At 37.1% G+C, this 24,464-nt stretch overlaps 1 protein-coding gene across 17 annotated transcripts in view; it reads left to right on the top strand.

Annotated features, from left to right (window-relative positions):
• Positions 1-24,464, top strand: part of ppfibp2b (PPFIA binding protein 2b) — a 68,702-nt gene that overhangs the window by 25,063 nt on the left and 19,175 nt on the right. For 9 of the 17 annotated variants that reach the window (XR_001776712.1, XM_017305377.1, XM_017305378.1 and 6 more), the window contains exons 4-9: positions 6,614-6,700; positions 9,291-9,404; positions 15,767-15,916; positions 20,834-21,046; positions 22,280-22,372; positions 24,061-24,189. Coding sequence is in view for 16 of the 17 variants with exons in the window: in XM_017305377.1 (XP_017160866.1) it covers positions 6,614-6,700; positions 9,291-9,404; positions 15,767-15,916; positions 20,834-21,046; positions 22,280-22,372; positions 24,061-24,189 (786 nt within the window). In the remaining variant the exon portion in view is untranslated. Of the gene's footprint in view, positions 1-685; positions 1,208-6,613; positions 6,701-7,420; positions 7,565-9,290; positions 9,405-15,766; positions 15,917-20,833; positions 21,047-22,279; positions 22,373-24,060; positions 24,190-24,464 lie in introns of those variants that run through there. The other 8 variants (XM_008411723.2, XM_017305385.1, XM_008411725.2 and 5 more) reach the window with 6 other exon arrangements.

The following is a 24,464-nucleotide window of genomic DNA, read 5'->3' as shown; positions in this document are numbered from 1 at the left end:
TAACCAAATGAAAATGAAATTCAATTGAACGTTATCTTAATTTTAAAAAATGAGTAAAAAAAGATTGTCACAGGTATTTTTTATTGTGTCTGTGACAATAAAAAGTTTTATTTGTTGCTCCAACAACACAAATAAAACGACAAATTCAGCAAATGTATTAACTAACAATTTTAACTTAGTTCTGGAGAATAACTCATAAACCTACAACAAATAATTTTCTTCTGTTAAATATATTACAGTTCGATTGCAAAATGTATGCTACCAAAGATACATTTTCTACTTTGTTTTTCTATTGGATGAGCATAAATTATTTGTAATCTGCTGCTTTTTACCTGTGGTGCATTCATTCATTATCTGTACATGTTTTTTTTTTTTTTTTTTGGTCATCATGACATGTGGCTTATATTGTTATGATGAATATGTCTGCAAAATATACAGGATGTGGGACCCCAGGCTAATAGTTTTAAACAAAAAGGGAAAAAAATGATGAGATGCAGAGACGCACAGATTATGGCCGACACAGGAGAGTGCTTTGAAGTCTTCCTGTACSGTGACTACAGCTTGATTCAAAGGGGGAGAGAAACTTTGCRTGTTTGTTTGTGCTCGTGMGTCTKTTGYTGYTTTGTTKGCTTTTCTGGCATCCGATGGGCCCAAACTCAAGAACAGATGACKGAGAGACTGGGGAAGAATCCTCCCACTAACCCCCTCCTCTCTGGACTCGGCCATTTGGCTGTCAGACGGACCTCGGTAGAAAGAGAGGAAAAAAACAAATAGGGTAAGCCACTCTAAAATGAAGAAAGAAAGGGGGACAGAGGAGGCAGTGTTGGTCCACAGGAAAAGAATGATTATTCTTTCAGAAACTTTGGAATGAARAGTAGCTTCTAAGGAGAGAGGAAAGACGAGTAATATTGACGAGAGAAAGGAAGGACAGAATAAGGAGGAGGGGGTGAAGAAGAGGGGAGTTGTCCCTCTCAGGAGGCAGAGATCATAAAAGCCCTCCTCCTCCACAGCTGTGAACATCGCAACAGTACTCAAATGCTGTACAGCGGTCAGTGACTTCACTTTTACTTTTTTTTTTACTTCGATGAATTGCACACACAAACTTAAAACGCGTGCAGAAACAGAAGAAAAAAAGTCAGGCCAGTGATGGGCTGGGAGCATGGATACTCCCATTGATTTCTACAGACACTTCTCTTGGCTCAAAAAGGTGAGGGATGCGTCCTTTTTCATGTTTGTGTTTTTCATGTCTGTCACGCACATTCCACGCAATTCATTTTGCAATCTGTGCATGCCCGGAAGGAGTTTTCCTATAGGCAACAAGGCAACAAACRGGAAAAGTACTGTTAAGAGGGAAAGTAGAAACTCTTCTGCAAGTTTGAGAGTTGTTGATCTAGTTAGGATGCATGTCTTTGTCCTGCTTGTATTGTGTGCTTTCCTGGCAACAGACTGTGTTCTGATGTAATTTCCCTTACAGTCCAAAAGCAGAGCTACATCTCTTAGTTGCGATGGATTTATGAAGACACTCTTCACATGAGTTTTTGTATCAGATTAGAAGCATTATTCGTCAGCTGATGGTTGTTGATGGTGCTGCGACTGATTCTGCAGGATTTAATCATAGGGAATGTGCCATGTGAGATTTTATCAGTGGTTAAAATATGTAATTGAATGTTCAACTKATATAAGTGTTTGTCCACAGTTTATGCCATGTGTTGTGCTGTCATGAGTTGTATAATCAGTCCTTTCTTGACATAACTCGGTGTGATAGTTTTTAACTATCCCTTATTTTGTTATTCCCTGCTTCAGGTTCAACAGATTGTCTTGTAATTTTTAAGAGGTGTTTTTAACATCTTTTTTTCAAAAATGTTTTAAACTTTTTTTTTATTCTAGTCGTTTATCAGCCCTGTCATATTCCATTTTGTACCCACTCATTTAATTTTATTTATTTATTCAGGTTGGTCCCATTGAGAGATGCTTTTTAGTGTGACACCTGGCCAGAACTGCTGCAACACAGTTTAAGTACAAAAGGTCACACTGCAGAGTAGTAAATCATATTGTGCACAGATAATCTAGACTCCAGACATTTCAGCTGGGCCTTGAATTGATAAGGGGAATTATTTACATTATTTATTTTTTATTTGACTTCAGTGGCTGATCAGATTTCTTTGGGTGAAAAAATAGGAGAGCACAAACTCTAGTACGCATGCCGACTTTCAAAAATTGTGGAACAACTGCTTTGCTTGCTCCATTGTTCAACTGCTATCCACATAAATGCGTTTCTCACTTCTCACTCGTGTCACCTGGATTAATTGTCACATCCAACGATTCCAGCCATTGTCAATATCTGCTTTATCCATCAGGAGTTGGTTGAAATTAGGAATTTCTAACAGTAAGTGGGTCAAGAGGCAGGGTGGATTCTCACCAGGATATCACAGGGTAAAACAGACACACATGACAACAACTCTGTGCAAACTAATACCCAAAAGTTTAGCAAGAACAGTAAACCTAATATGCCAGATTACTCTGAGAGAACCCACATGTCTGTAAGATCATGCAAACTTCATATGTGTTAACCACACACTGCTAATGTCCTGAATCAAACAAACACATGAAAACATAARTTTATATAGCCACATGAAATGGTAAAATTACCTTTGGATGTGGTTTCTGTTTTTAGTTTGGTGGTTTTGGAATATGCATTTAACACATTTAAAAGGTCCCTGTCTTTTCTTTCCAAAGACCAGATGACATTTTTTCACTGAGATCATTAAAAGTAGGTGTGTGCTTCACTCCGTCATGCATTCTTAGACACTGGGATCATAAACTGAGTTCCACCCTCTTTCGCAGCTGAAACTGGTAGGTCCCCATATATTTTCCCTGTGAAGTACTTTAGATCTATGTAGTGAGAATATGTGGAACTTTAACAAACTTTATCCTGAGTGGAAACTAGTCATCACAAAGCAGGTCAAAAATGGACTTAAAGCATCTGGCTCCCATGTCCATTGGTCCAATTCATCGAAACTTGGAAAAAGACATYGTCAATTTTAACTTTGTCTCCTGACATTCGGAACGATCACGACAAAACTGTCTCATGTCAAAGTAGAGGAGCTTTCTCATTTATTTCGGATATGGCAGTTTATTTGATTCCAAAAATATATTTTTTTGGATTCATGGTCTTCATATTACTTTTTATAGTTTTTATTCATCCCTGCATCCAAAACTAAAACCATTTGTAGTGGTGTTGTTAAACATGTCGTACAAACTGTGGGAGTCAGCAAAGTGAGTCATAGTGGTTAGTCTGTTTTGGAAATAAAAAATTTACTTGTGCATCACTACTTCCTCTAACTGGTACAACTTTGTTGAATTTTGCTGAAAATACTCTGATGACACAGAGCTAAATTCTAACTAATTTTCTGCGAATAGCTTTATAGAATTTGAACAAGAGAAAGATTCACACATTTACTCAAGTTTGGATGGGTCCACTTCTTTTCCTTTCATTCTCACATCAGGCGTTGACAGAGAGATAAAAACAGGCTGGCCTGGTTTCCGTTATCAGCCCTTTCAAGTACTGTGTCACCATCCTTAAATGGTTCTGCTTCTCTGGAGTCTGATGGGAAAGTCGGCGATTACAGGAGATTTTCCAGCTGAGCAACTTACCAGAAGTTATAATGTAGCATTACTGCAAAACTAAATTTAAAGTTGAGACATAAAGAAATGATGTTTCAATATATAATTCCTTGTGCCAGTGTCTTTGTGTTTGATCATAATGTGATGATGATGATGGGGTCATTTAGTCACATCAGAAATCTATAAATGTCCTCAGACCTTTCTGACCTCATCTGCAGATGATGCATCAAGAATTACATTCAGTTTTTAAGGTACTTTGTCTTTTCTTAAATACATAATAAGTCATTGCAGAAGTAATCTTGCTGGGTAATACAGCCTGGAATAAAGGTTCAAGAATTAATGTGTCTGTCAAGGACTTGCAAACATTCTTGACAGAATCTGTTAATCTATATTAGAAGCGAGAAAGCAGTTTGGCTTAGGTGGAAAACAAAGATGTTTTCAAAACTGCCTCATTGATGTGATGGAGGGAAGGGCCAGCCACACATTTTAGTTTTCTGACTTTCATATCAAGTCCTGGACTGTCACAAATAATTATGATGGAGCTATAAAATGTGTTAAATGTATTAATGCATAATGTGGTAGATGAAGGGTGTTGTAAATAGTGATGAACAGCATTTTGTCATTTGCCGTGGCTGATTGTTACTTGTATCTCATCAAAAGGACCAAGGAGTCACGAGTTGTTTTCCCATAACTTCCAGTGTCGAATTGATGCTAGTGCATGCTTTGGAGCAGTTCTTTGTGATTCCACAGCTGCAAGTTCTGGTTCTGGCACCAATAGGCTAGTCTCTCCATTTTCACCAACCTGGAGGAAATTTCTCATTTCACCAGGAGTTTTAGGTGGTCTTTTCGACACTAGTAAACAGTCACAGTTCTTAGTGCCTTGTTTATATGTCCAAAGTTACTTTTGTTTTAGATATTTCTAAATTTGGGATTAAGGTTATTTATTGTGATGTCACCTATGACAAAGGTCAGTGTCCAGCAGATCACTACATACTGCAGATATTTCCACTGCATCAATAAATGCCATCTTCAACTCTGTTCTGACAGTTTTTGTTGTTGTTTTACCATCAGTTAGTGTTGAGTGTCTTGCTTTAAATGTATTGAGGTCCTCTTTCTGTGTGCTTGCTGGTACCGATCAATTCAGAGATCAGCTGATTGGGATAGTAGAACATTCAAAATGTCCACAGTTTTCTTTAAAAGCATGTTAGTAAATTATGTTGGTGAATTTAAGGCATCTTTTTGTGCTTCAGAGAAATGCTTTGTACAAAAGGATCAAACATTTTATACAAGAGAGTAGTGGTGTAATAWTGTGGCTTCTAGTTTGCTCTTGGGTTATAGAAAACCAAACCATTTGGAACAAGTTTAGAACTTGCTCTGGCACCAGCCCAGGTTAAGCAATGGAACTATTTTGGTGGTAAAACCTTAATTTTCATCGAATGCTTGAACCAAAACCGCTGATTTGCTTTTGAACTCTGCACCATWTGTAAGTTGAGCCCAACCATGCCATGAAGGTAGCTCAGTTCACCCAGGATGTTGTTCTTCTGGTCATGGTCCATGTCTCTTTAAATCAGCTGAAGGTTGGACAATGATTTAACCATTTACTCAAGAGCTTTGTTTTTCGACTTGGCTCAGAGARACTGCAGCTACTCCCTCATAACTACAGACAAATTATCCATTGTCTGTTCTGGTCACTTGGAAACCAAACAAACACTTAAAATTCCTCCACTTGAGGTAAAGACCTAGCCCATTTGGTGCACAACCCTCGCCTCTCTAGCCAATACTAGGTCATGCATTTGGTGCAGATGTAATGATTTCTCGTGGAAGTCATCCTGTTGCGAAATGAGAGAAGGGCTTCTCCTGTCCAAAGTCTAGTTTCATATAATCCTATAAATGAAGACAACCACTTCTATCTAACATTATGGACATAAAAAACTTTGCTTTGATAATTTTTTTAATTTATTTATATGAAATGACAAATAAATTTCTTCTTATTAGTTAAAGATGTGAGCTTATAYGTTTTCTGTAGCTCTGAAGCTGATGGAAGCCAAAAGCGTCTAATTTCCTGTTTCTTTTGGAAAATCCCCGTTGACAGTGACAGTTGAGGAAGTAGCAGCTTTAGACCTAAACGACTGCATAATCTGAAAAGAAATACAAACTGCGCCAGCTCTTCATCTGCAGTTACTTTGCTCGAGTTTCATTTTCAACTCCCGAGTTGTTAAAAATGTAATTCTGGKGAGAACTGGGGGAGATTCTGACCCAGAGTGTCTCTTCCTTTTGTGCTGGAGTAGATTCCTTTGAAGCCTTTTCTATTTCTAGATATGATGCAGCTTCTTTTCCTGCTCTTTTCCTGTTTTGCCATGGGGCTTGAAATATATCCATAACGGTTTATATAAGATATGTTTTGTTCCACTCCAAGGTCAGTGGTGGAGTCAGAGAGGTCTTATGAAAGTTTTATCRCAAGCCTAAGTGACAGTGTGGGTCCGTTTTGAGATAAATGAGACTCGGATGAGTCGGATGATGTTTCATAGGAATGCGTCATGTGGTTTAAACAAGGGCCATTCTGTGAGCTCTTTATGTAAATCTGACCAACAGTAACCTTAAAAAGTGAGTGTAAAACAGCAAATGGATTTAGATTGTCTTTCAAATTGTAAGACATGGGTGCGCTGCAGAAATCACCAATATAATAAGTAATATTTCTGCACAATCGATGGTTGGAAGTCCACATATAGACCATTTATAATGTAGTACTTAACATATCAACTCATGGGCTCATATCTTGCAGAACTTTGTTTAAATCAACTTTCTGAAGAAATAGCCTCCAGCATGCATTGCAGTTAATTTCTGGTATGTTTGTATGTTGGGTGGAAAACCTTAGAACTTCATCAGAAAATTCAAGTCAACGTACATTTTTGGCATACTCACGATATGCGACTACTCACTCTTCCTCCGTAAACTTCCTATTAATCTGCGTGTTTTTTTATGTGTCCAGGTGAGCCTCTGTACTCCAGCCAACAATGAAACCTATCAGGAACGACTACTTCGACTAGAAGGAGACAAAGAATCTCTGGTGCTGCAGGTCAGAGCAAGTTTTTTTTCAGTCATTTTAAATGTTAATGAAACAATATGCAAAATGTTTCATCTATTGTTTGTTTTCAAATGGTAATTTAAATCTGTAAAATTAACTTCTGGCAGGATTTTGCTATCATTCCAGCTGTTGTAGTGTATAATCAAGGAACTCCAGATATTTTGTGTTACTTCATTGCAAATCAAGCTCAGACACTTTCACAACCACATGTGAAAGCTGACAACTTCCACAGCAWCTATAAATGTCAWGACTGTAAAGCTTAGGCACGGGAAGATTACAGGTCTCAGAACTATGTGATGTCAACAGGTTCTCTATGCGCTCAGATCAGTTTAATAGCTAGTTCAGGCAGCTGTGATCTCCAGAGTATGTCTTTAATTCCTCAAATTTAATTAGCTGTTATGAAGCTGCTCCTCAGGCTGCCTTTTCCTGTATGTGTTTGTTTTGCTCTTTGAAAAGCACCTTTTTTTTTTCTGCAATGCTCACAATCGGCTGAACGACCCCGGCTCACAAAGCTATCATAAAGTCTATATCTCATTCCTTGCCGCCACCTCTCCCCCACATGCGCACCTACTCGTTACACATTCCTCATCTGACATCAACTCTGATTGGCTGATAACCAGGGATGACCGGGGCTTCTGTTTCTTTGACGGAGGATTTAATTGGCTGTTGACAGTTTGTCTGTTTTGTGGGTTTCCGCTTTACTTTCTCCTTACCTGTTTCAGCCTCAGGACTGCATATGTGAGGTGTAGCTCTGCTTCAACATTTATTTCTCTCTGTGTTGGCAGCTATACATTCTGTGGTTGGCTTATGACGTCCGTGTAGTAATAAGGAACTATTTCTTTATGTTCGCCGGAGGTAAGACGTTGTACTTTAAACTTCCTTTKTGCACTTCATGCAGTCCTGCTAAAGGTGTCTGAAGTAGTTCTTGTTTTGGTGATAAGATACATTCAGTTTAATTATTGGGTATTGTGATTTATATGATTGTGTGCCTAGTAGTGTTTTAAAAGCAACTCATTGCTTTTATTCACTTGCATTTGGCACATTTTGGAAAGGAGGGGTAGTTAGATCATTTAACGCGTGTTGAGTGAAAAAGTTGGCTGTGAGACRAGACATGACTGCAGGGCTGAAAGTCAGAGAAGTGACAGAGAATCAGCTGCTGTCARATGGATTTAGCACWCTGCGGTAATAAAAGAAGGGTTAAAGTGTGTTTGGCAGGAGGTAAATGTGTTGTCTGGGAGATCAGAGTAACTGTGAAACGCATTCCTGAGTGACAATTTGCTAAGTAAATGGATGTTGCTGTGGAGCTGAATGTTGAGATATGCCAGTATAGATGTGTAGTGTTTACAGAAAGTGTGTTGGAGGACAAAAGTTTCTGATTTAACTTCATATATATTCCTTTCAGAATAACTCCGACCATTTGAACTTTTCCACACTTTGTCACATCGCAACAACAAACTTCAAAGTATTTTCTTAACGTTTGATGTGGTAGACCTATAAACTCATAAAGTGAAAGGAAAATGATGCATGTTTTCTCAGGTTTCCTGAGTCAATGTTTTACAGAAACCTTTCTTTTTATTTTGCAGCAGTTTGTAAGTCTTTTGGGTTACATTTCTACCAGACTGACAGATTTTACATTCCTCTGTGCAAAATTCCTCGACCTCCTTGACGGGATGGAGAAAAACATTGTGAACAAATCTGAATTGGTTTTCAGTCTGGTCTTTAAATAGATCATCCCAGCACAAAAATATACTTGATCTTAACCATTGGTGTCCAATGTGGGGTGTCCATTCGTGGCCCTTGGTAGGGCATTGTATGTACTTGTCCTTTCCATTCAATTTAGTTAGAGGTGAATTGAGCACTATGGCAATAACTCCTAAAGTTGGATGGAGATCCCACTGTGGGATGTCAGATACAAAAGTAAGGGGTTTTATTCTGATTCCTAGAAATTAAACATCGTTATGGTTGTTGTAGTTGTCAGTATTCTCTTTTTACCCTTTTTGTAGTATCAACTTATTGGTTACTAGTTCTCATTTCTTGTCTAAAGTTATTGGTGAAAGAAACAAATATATCTTCTTTGTTTAAAAAATAAAAATAAAAAATGCAGTTTGAATATAAAATATTTTTGTAATAAATCATTTGATTATAACAATGCAAATTTTAATGCTATTGAGTGTGTGTATGTATGTATATATATATATATATATATATATATATATATACACGTCTCTTTCTTGCAAAAAAATATCAGTTTGTATAACAATGAAATTCTGGATTAATACACAACATGATGCTATGAACATTTTGTTTATCCAAAGCTGCAGACACATCTTTGTGAGATGCACTTTATTTTAGTTACTATTTTGGCTTTTATCTTGTACTACTAAAGTTATCTGGAAAAGTGCTAAAGATGAAAATCACACTGTCCCAGTCAATTGCTGAGCAATTCTCCCCAACCTTTGAGTACTACTTGAAGGCTTCAAGTAATCGCAGTTGGGATTTAAARTGAAYTTCATTGTTATTTTGTGGTTCTTAAGGAGAAAAATGAAAAGCCTCCATCTTAAAGGATTTTGTTCTCCAACAGGTAAGCGTTTTGACGGACCAAGTTGAGGCTCAGGGAGAGAAAATCAGAGACTTGGAGACTTCTTTGGAAGAGCATCGACAGAAATTGGCTTCCACAGAGGAGATGCTGCAACAGGTAAAACATATAAAAATATAAAATAAAATACTATTTGCTGTGAATATTAACATTTGCAAGAAATCTTTTGTCATCCAATAGTATTTACTATTCTATTTAAATTAAAGCAGTGCTTGTAATATTGCTGCACGTTACACGACTGATATGTAAAATGCATCCTATTAAATTTGATTATTATTTAATGTCATGTTAGTCARTAGCTATGTTTAACTTTTTGTGATTACTGGTATATTTGTTGTTTTTAATCTAACAAAAAAGAGTAAACTATGTTTGTCTGAAATTGGAAGTTATAAAAGTTAACCATGGAGCAGAACTACCGATAGTATCAGTATTTGGGCGGCACACAGCTCAACGGCACTATGTTTACCTGCATACCTTGCCAGCCAGCTGGAGATCACAATCACATCCATCTTGCACAGCTTCAACCTGAATGTTTGTGGTTAAAGCACCTTTTATGGCTTTTTAGATGTCCTACGTTTACAGCTACACACGCCTCCACTACTGATATCTAAAACATGCCACACCTGCAAGTACAGATCTTTTGTAATCAACAGAATGCCAGTGCTAATGATCTAGATTTAGCTCCACTAACCAAAACTTGCAGCTGAAGTCTGAGTTTCATTTTAGTTTCTAAATATATTGTGGCAATAACCATATGTGCAATGTTGATATCGAAAAAAAACTTCAGAGTGCAACAAGCCCCAAATCTGATAATTTTACACTTTGTATGGAATATTTGTGGTTTTTCATAATGTCATTGCAATAGCTGTTCTTAACTGATCCACTTTAAAAACATCCCAAAAAGTGTGATGGACATCAAGATGACAGGCGGATAATTTACATTTGATACCAGTTGCAATATTTATCAATAAAATTATCATCATCAATAATTAGCATTACTTGCTATATTACCGTAGTTAATTTGCTTCATATATTAGTAAATGATTTTAAAATAGTTATATGTAAGATAGGAATTTTTTAAGCTCATATATGTCTTAATTATTTTTTAAATCTTAAAATGTCTTTAATTTGAAGTTATTAAAACTTGCAGAAACCCTGGATCCAGCTTTCATAGATAAACTTTACAATGACGGAAAAATATTTCAAGGTAGATTACAAACACAACAGTCATACTGGTGTTAATTAAAACCTGATATCGCGTTTATGGCAAAACGTTGGTGCTGAAGGTTTCAGCTAGGAGAGAAAATTAATAAATAAAGGAGTGGCAGTTTGTTTTATTGCTTATTCCAGTTTGTCTTGACCTCCTTTGACTCCTGTCCTCCAAGCTGATGTAAGGTGATATGAACGGCACAAACACCAAGTAGGTTCAACAAGTCAAAGCTCAACAATTTCCTGGAAGGAATGAGACAACATTTGTCTGACCTAAAGCAAACTAAAAATGAAGGTGGCTTGTCTTTCCTGTAAAGACAAGTTATGGTCTTTATAACATGGTTAGTAATACTAAAATTGCATTGTTTAGTGTTTTAGTCAATCAGCCAGTCAATCAAAAATTAACTATACACTTACAACCCATTAATACCTCAGTTTATATACAATTCTATAAATTATAATTATTTTTTTTCTGTCAAACAGATTTAAATTAAGATTAACCTGAATGTAGCACATAGATTGTGCCTAAATTTAGATGCTTGGAATGCAAAATAAGATATTGAGCCTAAAGTAGACTATTAATGCTTCTGATATGATAATTTGCATGTTTTCATGTTTTCAGTGAAAATATCAACAGTATATACCGCACATTATATTTATATCCTTATATTCTATCTTCCATCCATCGTTCTAAATTTCTACATAAAAAAACATTTTTGACTTTCACTAGCTTTTATCTAGTAATTCAAATAAATGCTTGAAATTTATTGTTCTGTGTGAAATAAGTCTGTATAACTAATAAGTTTCACTCTTACAACTGAACAAGTGAAGCAAATTAATTTGAAATGAGGCCCATGTAAGTTAAGTGCTCCTAAACCTACAAATACTGAACAATTATTTTAGTAGTTTGTTGGTTTTCCCATCTGCACTTGACTAAAACACAAGCAGCAGCATTTGGTTATCATGATAAAAGTGAATATACAACTGTGAATGCTATAGTACTTTGAACACATTTAAAGTCGCTGGAGGATTAATAATGAACGCTGATGTGATCACTGAAGTTTTCCTCTGGGTTTTGTGCTAAACAGCGAATTGCCAAACTAAATTGCTCAACAACAGACATTTTTCCTTCTGTCAGCATGTTGCATATTTGAGAGAACATGCTGATGTTGGCAGCTAGCTCATCAGATGATAATTATAGTCCAGTGGACCAAAATAATTTTAGCTTCAGTCTGGACTTTTTTGAACACCTATTCATCCAGATGTTAGAAAATAAAGATGTATATATTATTTCCAGGCTTTTTGAAACGCTTGCGTCTTCTGACACCTCATTTAAACACAGCACGGATCGGATCGTCTGTCCTCATGCGTTTTTCACATCTTCTGTGGTCAAGGTGACTAAAACCACCTCTGAGCCAGTTTGACAACGGATCTGGCCAGGTTTTTTTCCAGTTGTTTTTCTTGACGTCAGCAGTGAAGCAAACTCATGAGTTCTGCCAGCCTGGACACAAAAGGACCCCAACCCTGACTGCCACAGAATCAGCCTTCTGTTTAAACTTCTCAATGGGCTCTTTGTCCTCCTTGTTGCCCACATTGAGTGTGAAAAGGCCCCAGCTCCAAAATAAAAAGCCTTATCAGGAGTGTTCTGCTTCTTTCTTTCGTCCTGCTAGCTTTAATTAATATTTTCTAGATTTATGTAGAAATGCAAAACACAGTATCTCAAATTGACAGCCAATTACTARCATTGCTGCAGCAATAAATCTTTTCTGCAGTCAGTCATGATTTGAGGCTTTAGCAGCACCGATATGCAGCCGTTGTACTTATTTTTGACYGCTGATCAAACACACAAAGTGATACGAGATGTTTGGTAAAGAGAGATTTAGGTGTGGGGACTGATAAAGGTGGTCTGCGTCTCGTGTGGTATTTTGTTTCGTCTTCTCCAGGTTCTTAACTCCTCTTTGTGTACACGTAGAAGTYAGATTTGAAGGATTTAAAATGTGACGACATGTCTGCTCTCTCTTTCCTGACTGCTTCTATCAGTGCAGAAGCTAGAATAAGTCTTCAGTGCAACAAGGATTATGCTAGGCTGCGATGTACTGCAGATAAATCYAAATATTTCCATCTCTGATAAGTAAACACTGCTTGTACAGACAAGCCAGTACCTTTAAACACMGAGTTTGACCTACAATTCCTGAAAACTTTATTTCCTTAATTTGTTCAGCTATGGTGTTGGTAACAAAATATGATGTTCAAATTTGATACATAGACAGTTCCTGAAAAACAGAGAATCCAGTGCTGCTCCCTTTACGTTTGCCAAGCACTTTGACTAATTATTCAGTATCGTCAGACCTCAGTTTYCTCTTGTAGTTTACCATCTGTGTGCTTGCATTTGAATGCACTAGTTTGAAGCTCAGTTTTCTGCATAAAAATGCACCAATCATAGTTTTGTAGCTGATTTCTAACAAGGAGTTTTTGTGAAGCTTTGACTTGCAAAAAGATACTTAAAGTACTATAATGAATGATATTGAAAAATGTCTAAGTTTCAGATTTAGATTTATTCTTTAGTCTTTTTTAAATGATTTGACCTAAAAAATATGCATTTTTCATCAATTGTATTTGTGTCRGCAAAGAATTATTGTGACAGTATTCACTAGTGTAAATACTATTTATTAGCTAGTTTAGATASTGACTAGTTAGTTAAACCGGCAAATGTCCCATTATWAGAGCCCTAAACCTGTTGACGTCATTTTTTGTGTTAAATTGCAAACCAACAAATGACCATGTTTTAGGCACTTAAAAGCAGAAGATTTAGCTTGTGTCAACATAGTAAACTATGCAGTCATAATATGTTTTAGGACGTTATTAAAAACATTTACAGAGTCTGTATGACTCCATGTCCAGTGTTTCCTTTAGCTATTTCAGGTTTGTGTACATAAAAATAACTAAAGTAACATGAAATGGTTTTACAGTCAGCACAGTGAAATGTACTCATCGTTATCCCGGATGTCATCCTCCCACACTTTGCATTATGACATTTCCCAATTGAAACTGCTGCTCTGAGTCCTTTGTACATTCTTTAGCAGTATTGTAATGAAGTGATGTGGACAGGAAGCAGGACCTGTCACACACCCAGATGAATCRAATAAATAATGTCTCCAAACAAGGTCATCATTAAAGTCCCAACAGTTCATCTTATTGATCTTAACCATTCACTAAATSCTAATTTGAAATATACCTTTGAAATGAATTTTTATCTGTTGTTTTTTATATTATTCTTCCATAAAAGGTCACGGCTGATAGTTTGAAGAAGTTCAGAGCTTCAGAAGGCAGATGAAGAGTATTTTACCTGATCCTCAAGCGCTTGACATGAAAAAAAAGAATACTAATATGTTATCTACCATTATGTTAAAATTAAAAAGTCATTGCTGTAATTTTTTTGTTTTTGTTTCTTGTGTTTTTGCTGCCACAGTGAGAATGTTAATTCAACTAAAGCATTTTAAATTTAAAGCCATTTTTGTTTTGGAGTGTGGAAAACCTTCAGATAAATTGGTAAAACCTAAAGGTTTAAAAATAAAACAAAGCTATTGTAAACATGTACAGTATATGTTCTTCCTTAATCATTTTAAAGTAGACTCTATTTTAAGTTCSTCTTGATTTTAACCAGATGAGTTTGGAGTTTGGAGTCCAGACTTAGACATTTCTGTGTTTTATTTATTTTACCCCMATTTGGAGATGACCAAAGCTTTTTTTWAARKKRWYYWWWAWTWRGGGKWWAGGAGCAAGGCACATTAAGGACAGGATAATTTGTCATGCGTTACTTCTTACAATTTAGTAAAAGCAAATGTCGAGCAGCTGAGCTGTGGCAGACCACGTCTGATAAATTACCTCTAAATATTGCAGCTTATCCCTCTGTAATGTGACGCTGGTGTGAGATTGCAAACTGACAGTCAGCTGCCATAACTAAGCAGATTTTCTGAGCTGGAGTGATTATGGGCTTTTAACTGTCTGACGAGTCGACTGTGTGGCTRTGGTGTTGACACAACTTGTTTACTATGTCCACTTTGACCACAAACGGATACAGTTCCTCTCAGAGTGTTGACTTTTACACTTTTTAATGACTTTTGTACATTAAGCACATAAAAGTATAGAGAGATGGATAAATAATTGATTAAAAAATGATATCATCGTACCATTATATGGAGAAATTGTTCAGTTATATTTCCAGTTACAAAGCATTCGCTTTCTTAATGCTACTGATGCTACTTAATACTACATTTTTATCCAGTCGAATGGACCCTAAAAGCCTCTTACACCTCATCACAAACCCTGGTGTAGCAGCTAGAAGGAGCTAAAGTTTCCCAATGCCAACTGTATCACTATGAACCTCAATACTTCTTCTAGCTGTATTTTCCTGTTTCTCACTGAGTAATGCAATGCCTGGCTTTTGTATGCTCGCCCGTATTCTAGCTGCAGCCTAAAAACCTCGCTACTTCCTTTGGTCTCCAAGCAACCAGCACAGCAAAACTCAGGCACGATTTGGAGAAGTGCGCCTTGTTCCCCTACTCTGAGCTCCATTCTGTCAGGACAAAACGCTACTTTCTATAAAGGGATCTTTGATGCACATACCCTTTAGTGTTTTGTTTTCCAAAGAAAAAAGTAAATCTTAGATGTCCGTCAAGTTCAGGAAAAAAATCGATCTTAAGACGGAACATATTTTTTGTTTCATCCTGAGATGAAAAAAGAAAAACTCACTATTTAATTTTCTTTTCAATTTCTCTCAAAAGTATTTTGATCAAGATTATGACATTCACAACTACTAAAGTTAGAATTTTGTAGACACATAAGGGGAATTGGAAGTAGTTTGGATGAAGAATTGAAAGCTTACATACGAGTCATGAAAAACTAAAACTTTATCATGCTCATGGGAAACTACATCTCTTATCTGCCTCTTTTTCAGACATGCTTTCTTTTCTTCTCTACCAATGAAGGCCAGCGTTATTAATAGTTTGCGGCAAGCCTGTGTCTGCGTGAGAGCGTGTATATTTARCATTGTGGGGTCTTTATCCCCCAGCCAGACTTCTCRTAGTGTGGGAAGAAGATTGTGCTGAGTGGAATCCTTGCATGAACGACACGTGTAAAACATTTTCTGTTACTGGGTTTTGCAAAAGCAACATAAGTGTTTTTTTTTTTTTCTTTCTTCCATGTGTGCAATAGGATCTACAGAGTACATTCATTGTTTGTTTGTTTTTCAGGAGCTGAGGAGCAGGACTTCTCTGGAGACCCAGAAGCTGGATCTAATGGATGAAGTGTCCTACCTGAAGCTGAAGCTGGTCACCATGGAGGAAACACAAACCAACACAAACCCTCAGGATGCTGCAAATGCAAAGAACAACAAAGCTGAGGTAGGGAATGTCAACCAACTTCACTCAAAGACAGCAAAAAGGAAATTTTTGTTCTGTAAACAATTTGACTTGTGACAATTTTTACATGCTTTACACAAAGAGATGGGCTTTTTAAGCACAGTCTATGTAACTTTATTTTTAATTTAAATGAAAAACAGGTTGTTATGCTTTGTGTTGCACAGTAAATCGTGTCTAACTCCTATTTATCAGCAGACAAAGCAAAACGTTTGGTTATTTATTTAAATTGTTAATTTCCTAGAGTGTCATTTTTATATGGTAGTTTTCAAAAATAAAAATAGAATCGGGTGGACAAATTTGAATTTGTTYTTAATCTGACTCTTGGAGTGGTCATACTATACCAGAACATCATAAATATATATATTTATGAGGTTTGGCTAAAAGGTTTGTTTGTTTTTTTTCTTTAGTAAGTTTCATTTTAATGATTGCCATTTTCAGCCAAACGGTAAGCTTCTTGATAATTGACCACTCTTTTAYATAAAAAATTTGCAAGTTAATTTAAATTGGTTGGATCTCAGACTCAGTTAATTGAAGTAGTCYATAAATTATTGATGAGGTTTCATCAAGTGCCATTCTTTCTCCATCTGATGTGTGTTTGGTTGGAACTCACAACCTTGTTTAACCAGCTYTTGATCTGAGGTGAAGTCAAAGACTTTCAAAGGTAGGTTTTGGTCATAATTTTACCATTCACTTTGTGCAATACACCAGCAGCGGTAATTAAATCTGGAACATCCTGTAGATCCCAAAAGTTCACCATTTTCGCCAAGTGTAACAGGTTAGACAAGCAACAGGTTTCCCTCTAWAACTATTCATAAAAGCGCACATCCATAAAGTTTTTCCACAGGTCCATGCAAAAAGTAAGTGCAATAGTAACGAAAGCGCTTRTCAGGTAATGCAAGACCTGCTCTTTTGTTTTGGAACCATTACATATGCAATAAGAAACCAACAAAAACATTCCAACACCACAAAAAAGTCACTGGCACAGTTAATAGTGGAATCCTTGATGAGACTCGCATCTAAGCACTGAAACTCTCAAACAAGCCAGAACACATCAGATGGTTTCAACAACAGCCATTAAATTCAAAGTACAAAAATAGTCTCATTAAAAAAATCTTTTAAAGAAGGAAAGCGTGCTTCACCTTAAGGCCTTTAAAATATCATAAGACTGCAATGTGATTAAAATGCTCCCTGCAAGAGGAGTTTAATTCCCTGTGTCATCTGATTTATTTCTAATGGACAAAGCTCAGTTATATAATCTGSAATGAAAGCTTTGACATAATTCTAAAGTTAAGCTGAAAAATAACAGAAAGCACCACATGCCATTGCCATTTATGGTTTTATAAGATTCAATACAGTAGGTTGGGAAAATGTAACGGATAATTTAAAACTGCATTGTATTCAAAGAGCCACAGCAGTTGCATTAAAACCTGTTGAGATGATGTAATTTATAGAAAGCGAAAGGTTGCGTGCAATGTGTCTCTGAATGAGTTTATATTCAGATTAGCAGCAAGTTTCTGCTCCACTRAAGGTAGAAACAATCACATTAAGACCTTCAATGGTCTCAAATAATAACGCTCAAATGCATGTGTTCCAGCCTTATCTGTTGAGATGTCTTTTTTTGCGATAGTTATTTTCTTTGTGTGCAATTTGTTTCTTTTGACACTAAGCTGCTCCCCACTGGCACAGCAGATCCTGAGAATGCTCTTGTGGCTTGGCATTAAGAAAGGCTGTGCTTCTCCTGAATAAACTTGATTCAGCATTCTAGATGTGCAGAGGCCAGTAATATGTTGATGGAAAGCGATAAGCATCAGAAGGGGAGGAGGAAGCAGCAAGTGGGAGGTAACATGATGATTAAAAACAGAAAAAAAAATCAGAATGGAAAGGATGTGCTGTTAAAACAAACCTGTCCTATAAGACATGCATCGTTACCAGGAAAGATATTTGCAATACAAATCCTGTTGCCTAAAACTGCCATCTGTTTGGTTCTGTAAGTGATAAATGGTGTGATCAGACTCTGCAAGAGACATTTATAATGTTAACACAAGTTTCTCTCAGAAAAGAAGATGAAGAGCTGAGCTATTTTCAATTTCTTTCTAAACGTCATATCTTTATTTCCATCTCCTAGTCAGTSGTTCTATTCTGGTAGCTTCTCAGAGCTAATTTTCAGACTGTATCCTACTGGTTGACAATAAATAGACAATTWGTTTTTTTTGCTGTTTGAATTACCTAATTATCTTAAGTAACTATGTTAATCTTTAACCTCCTGTTTACAACCATGAATCGACACAATCGGAAAGCGAGCTAATCCTTTTAACGTAGCATTTCTCAGGCCAGGTTTTACAGGTCTTCACTATGGTTTCTGTGTCGTATACAAGAATTTGGGTGGAATTATGAGTCAACTGTTTGCCTTTGAGTTTGTCAAAGAGAAGTGCAGAGCTGATGAGTGTTTGAGTGAGGTTACCAACCAGACACACATTGCCCCTTCGCCTCTGTTTTGCATGTGTAAGTTACTAAAAATYCACATGGTTGATATTWCTMATTCTCCTTTATTTATTTTGCTTGTTAAATGGTTATGATTGATTGAAGTAGGTTTCGTGTAGAGGGTCCAAGCAGTCAGTAACTTCCCCACACTAAGTAAAACAAAAACATTTTATGTGATCCATTTTGATTCTTACCATTAATACATAAAGGAACTGCCCTACTAAAGAGGCGACTTAGAGACTTGGATCTCAGCTGTGGGTGGTTGTTTTGTTGCTTTTTCACAAACTTGCAATACTTGTAAGTGGAACAGGTTTGGACACACTGTGGTGTGTCCAAACACAGTTAAGATAACAAAGTAGACGAACTGCTGCAGGGTGTAAGATACTGACAGCTGGTACCAACTCCACAAAGCACCACTCTGAAGAATGCATTCTTTTAAATATTTTGTTTATTGAACTGTGTGGAGAAAGGTCCCAAKGTTCTCATAGCCAACGATTCTTCTACAAAGCTGTGGTCTTTAGCTTTTGTTGGAGAGATGGGAGCTGGAATAGGAAAAGTGATGATGTGTGTTTGTGCGTGTGCTTTGTAACAGCTGCAAGGCTCCAGTGAGCTGTCAGGAGGAATGACAGGCATCCATTCTGAGCATTCCTGGGGGTAAAACACTTTCACCTCAGGAAACTACACCAGTACGACACAGGAAAAAAACCAAAAAAAACCGTACAGCCAACCGATGATCGCCTGGGAATGACGCGTTTAGTTTGATGGTGCATTTTTCAGGTTATGCAACAGGTTCTAAAAGATTTCACATGACTGTGAGATGAGGTTGTTTTTCTGGGAAAGCATTTATCGAGTTATTTTGTATAAAACAAGAGATATGTGTGCTTTTTTGTTTCCCTCATTGCATCTGTTTTTATTGCTCTCTATTTCTATCTTCTTTTAGTCCAATGATGATTTTCAGAAAAATATTTATATTTTTATTTTGTAACTTTCTTACCTTTGACTTTTAAGTTGGAAAAATTATCCTTAAGTCAAAGGATTAATGAGTTTTAGAATCTTTCTGGCTTACAAGCTTAACTCTAATATGATAAATGTACCCTTAATTTACACCACTCGCACACACTGTGGTACACTTTATTTAATTTAGCGCAACCTTTAAGTTGCGCTAAATTTCCCTACAAAAAGTGATGTAGCACAACTTRGCAAACCACAAATAAAAATGCTGCCACTGGGTTAAATAACTGTTAAAAATAAAATAAAAAAACATAGAAATTGATTTTCCTCTCATATAGTTAAAAAACCCAGTTATATTTACTTATTGTCAAGTTACATTAAAATTWAAAAAATACTATCAACTTAGTTTTTTTTTAAATAAATTAGTTTTGTGTCTAACTAAACCAATAACCACTTTTTATCTTGGTATTTTGGCACTTTATGAGCAGCATGTTACAATTGCATTGAATTTATTAAATAAAAATAAATAAATCAAAGTATACTGAGACAGAAATCTGCATTTTTGCATGCACAAGGTCATTCCCACCTTACAGCTTAAAGCTTTGCATACAGTGGATGATCAGCAGAAGGAAAATGCATCTTTAAGTCAGGTCATTGCTTTTTTTTATTTTTTTTTTATTTATTAGTTTGCCGTTTATTAATCACATTACATTGTTTTAGCCCTGAAATGATTTTGTTTTGCGTTGTGCTTATTGCTGATTTTTAGCCCACTCTACCGTCACCTGATCCTTTAGAGAAGATAAATGAAGAAGGTCATAACTTTTGCACAGTAAGACTGTGAATTAGCATAGTACAGCCCACTTAACAGTGAATTTTCAACTCGCTAAGTTTGTGCATCTCCCATTTAAACCATGTTTCTTTCCTCGACTCTCCAAACTTACCTGGACCCTCTGCTTCTCCCACTGACCCCAGAGAAATCTATCAGCAAGCTCATCCCTTCCTTTCCTGTCAGTCGTCACATGGCACCTGTGGGGAAGTGGAGCACAAAGCCTGGCGCGTGTTCAGTTTACATATTTGAACATGCATTTGTGTGTCACACTATTTCAGCAATGTGAGATGGTGAGAAAAGATGCCTAGCCTCAGTCTGACCCAAGGCTGACTTATTCATTGTTACAACCTCAATTTGGACTTTTTCTTTTCCCCTCGGTTGTTTTGTGTGGCTTTTTTCTGTTTATTATGCTTGCTGTTCTTTAAAATTGCATTTCAATCCACAGCCAGGGGACTTCAAGACATTAGAAGACCTATTACCATCTGCAGACTAAATTAAGAAACGAGTCATCCAATGATCATCTTCTCTTTTTTTCTTCCTATTGTTGCATCTAACTTCAGTGTATTTCTTTTTCCCTCTCCTTACATCTCTCCGTTTGACATCGTCTGCCTCTTCTCATTTATCCTCCACCCTGCCAGTGTGTGGTAAATCTCATCAGTGAGCTCCAGGAGCAGATGTGCAAGTTTCAGGAGGAGATCAGCACTCGCATCCAGGAGAAACGAGCCCTTGARGAGAAGGAAGCCCAACAGGGGGACCCAAGTGGCAACCCAGTTCAGAGCGCCGATCCTAATGCTGGGTCAAACTCGAGCTCTGCTTCGCTGAAACACAGTGGAGAAAGACAGACTGTGCATGTATGGAAACTGATGATGGAAGAACTCCTCTTACAATACTTCCACCATTTTTCCTTCTCTTCTCCTCTGCCCTCTTAACTAGTCTGCAAACCTCTGCTGGTATTTGGAAATTTCCACAGAATCAAACTAACAACCTCTCTTGTTGCGCGTGCGTGCGTGTGTGTGTCTGTATGTGGCCCTCAGGATGTTGGGGTGACGCTCTGCTGTGGTTTTGGCAGAAATCAAAACTTTCGATTAGTTTTCCAAATGCTTCATCATTCATTCATCTGAGGAGCTACAGTCCAATAAGTGCTTCAAAAATTGAGCCATTTGTAGTGCCTACCACCACAAATGGCAGTGGGTGGCACTGTACAAGACGTGCTGTGGGCCTGGTTCTCTTCTGAAAGCCCCGGGAATATTGCTAGAGAGGCTTGCATCTTGATTTTTTTTTTTGATAATTGCCTAATTTTTTTTAGTCATGTAATGATAATTACGGCTTTAGGTCAGGTTAATTTTTTGAATTGAATAAATCTTTAAATGTCCACATTATTTGATGAGAGAATATGTTTTCTACAATAAGATGCATTCATTTTATCCCATTTTACACATTTTGACTGTCGCTGCCAATAAGCGTACAGGTTGCAGCAACTCTGACTGACGGTAGAGCCTCAGCAATCTCCCTCTGCTCTCCTTAAATAACTGAAACATTTGGAAGACATTTTCACCTAAAACGAGTTTTTCTTTCATAAATCTCTACAAGATTTTGGGTCAGTGTTATGTTTTTGTTGGATCGGATGTGGTTTGTTTGTTTGCATGATTATTGCTCTGGTTACTAACAAAGTTTATGTCTGCTTCCTCCTACTCTGACCAGGTGGATGGGTCATGTAATGATAATTATGGCTTTACAAAGTTTCCCTCACACAGTGATAATGGTCAGCGGGCAGATGTGCAACCTGGACGCCTTCCGGTCGTGTTTTTTTTTGGGGTTTATTCTTTCCCTGGCTGCTGATAACTGCACGTTGTGGTGTCTGTTTTCAGGAGGATCATGTTTCCCCATATTAACCAGAGCACTGTACAGCCCTGGAAACCTTTTTATAACTGTGCATAAGCCTGATGACTCCAGTCCCATCCATGTTGGCATGCATACAGCCCATTATGAAACCTGGCGGGGAAAAAAAAAAAAAAAACTTGGACAAGTTGATAAATCTATCGTTTAACCTTCTAGAAATACTAATATGTTTTGTTTGTCTGCAGGATTTGCTTCAAGAAGTCAAGCAGCTGACGAGCAAAGTGCAGGAGCTGGAGGGAGAAAAGASCCAGTACGAGAKGAAACTCAGGGCCACCAAGGTACACAGAGTTGATTCGCTCTGCTCACACGTGGATGCACATGTCACATGTGGTTTGTTTTAYCACGGACATGTGCAGAAGAAGAAACAGATGTTCTCTTTGTGTTAGTGCCAGTATGATTCAGAAGGGAAATCAGCTGTGGGGCTTATATTGTTTCATTATATCAGATCTTTATCATTTATCGCAAAGGAGGCTAATATAGGTTGAAGTAAACTGCAGGAGTAGTAGAAGGAGATGGGACGTTTCCGAAAACACAAATAGCAGAGACTTTCTTGTCTTCACTAATAAACTTTCAAAACCCGGATTTTGTTARAATATAAGCACACGTGGTAGAGTGTGCTTTTATATTTATTATTATGTATATTTATCATGTATTTATACTTTTCCTTTAATGTTTAATTAGATCTGAAGATTAAGGTTTTTTTTTAAACCAGAGCAGTTTTTAAAATATCGATAGTAAACAGTTAAACACGTTTTTTTAAGGAAATGTTTGGACTATAGCTAACCAGAAAAACAAGGTACAATCAACGTTTTACATGCTTTACTATTAATGCCAACTAATAACCATTTCTTTCTGGCCATTAAAAAATGTAGTTGAGTACAATTAATTCTGACAGTCAATTTTTCTAAATTATCCTAAAACATGCTACCACTTACRTTTTAGATGAATWTATGCACRTTTAGTCAATTGATTATATATTCTGGTTCGGAAGAAATMGTTTGATTTTGCAGACTAGCAATGGCTCCTTAAATGATTTGCATGTTTATGCAATTTTATTCACCTTTATATACTACAGGACATGAAGCGGTGGTATGATGTCACATGCTAGATTAACGAGGCTTGAKGAAGTTTGAGAGTAACTTCATTTTTGAAGCACATCTGATTCAAATAAAGCCAAATTGTCACATCAAGTTACTCAATATGTTACTCAATATGCGGGACGTGCARATATTAAAGCTGCTTAAAATTGGAATTAATTAATCCCGATCTATTTATCCAACCAAATCCATCTTCCACATTTAAAGCCTCRAAGTTTTGTAAAAACAACAAATTGATTTAAACATTGAAAATAACTTGAAATGTACCAAGAGCTCTGAAGATTTATGTCTGGAAATTATGTAACTTTTAAGGTGGAAAATGTGAAACTTAGAATCAACCGACCAGCCAMATTGCAATGCAAAATAAACCTTAATAAAACTGCTAATTATTTGTAATGTTTCACCCTAACTCACTGTATGCACTGACTCTTAGATGCTTAATAAATGCCTGTAAGAAGGTYGATTCACTTGTRCCACTGTAGCTRCGTCAGCTTGCAATTAAATTATTTGCAAGTTCATTGCTGGTCTACATTTGATTCAAATTGGAACGTTCCTATTTTTGAGTGTATTCCATATTTTTWAAAACTATTTTGCCGCTTCAGATAAGTTGTGGATGTTTTTCCAGCTGGGCAACAAAGTTAAAAACTACAACAAAAATCTCTAACACGTTGCTTCCTACTGATTAATCTTAAGGTCAAACTGCTGTTGCTTTTCTGTGCTCACAGTGCTCCTTTCCTCCTCTCYTCCCCCTTCTTTCACTCTCTGTCCTCTCTTCTCCTCCTCAATTAACTCCTCTCTGTGGCTTGCTCTCTTCACTTTTTCCCCCTCCCTCACTCGTGATTACTCTCTTCCTACCGTCCCCTCTCCAGCTCTCCATCTCTTACTCTCTCCATGTGTGTTACCAGTCGCTCATGACCCAGCTGTCCAGCCTCAAGCTGACTGTGGAGCACACACAGCTGGAGAAGCAGCACTGGGAGGAGCGCTGGCGCAGCGCACAGGTGCCTCCTCTTCCTTCTGCTCTTCGCTCCCATCACTTTTATGAGTCTTTTTTTTTATCTCAATGTGCCGCCTGCCTCGTCTTTTTGAGGTCGCCCCCAACAATGCGGTCCCACTTTGCTCTCAGTATTCCTTTTGTCGTCCTAATTGTTCTATTTTGGGTTTACAGCCTTGCTTTTCACTGCTGAACTCAGTTGTTCCCCTGTGGTAACTTCATGTTGGTCAATACTCTTATGTATTTACTTTTAGTTTTATTACAGTTGAGGTCAGCATGTCT

This window comes from Poecilia reticulata, linkage group LG6 (assembly GCF_000633615.1).
Source record: "Poecilia reticulata strain Guanapo linkage group LG6, Guppy_female_1.0+MT, whole genome shotgun sequence".
Taxonomy (NCBI): Eukaryota; Metazoa; Chordata; class Actinopteri; order Cyprinodontiformes; family Poeciliidae; genus Poecilia; species Poecilia reticulata.
The sequence above is the reverse complement of the archived record's forward strand: the minus strand, read 5'-3'. Positions and strand labels throughout refer to the sequence as shown.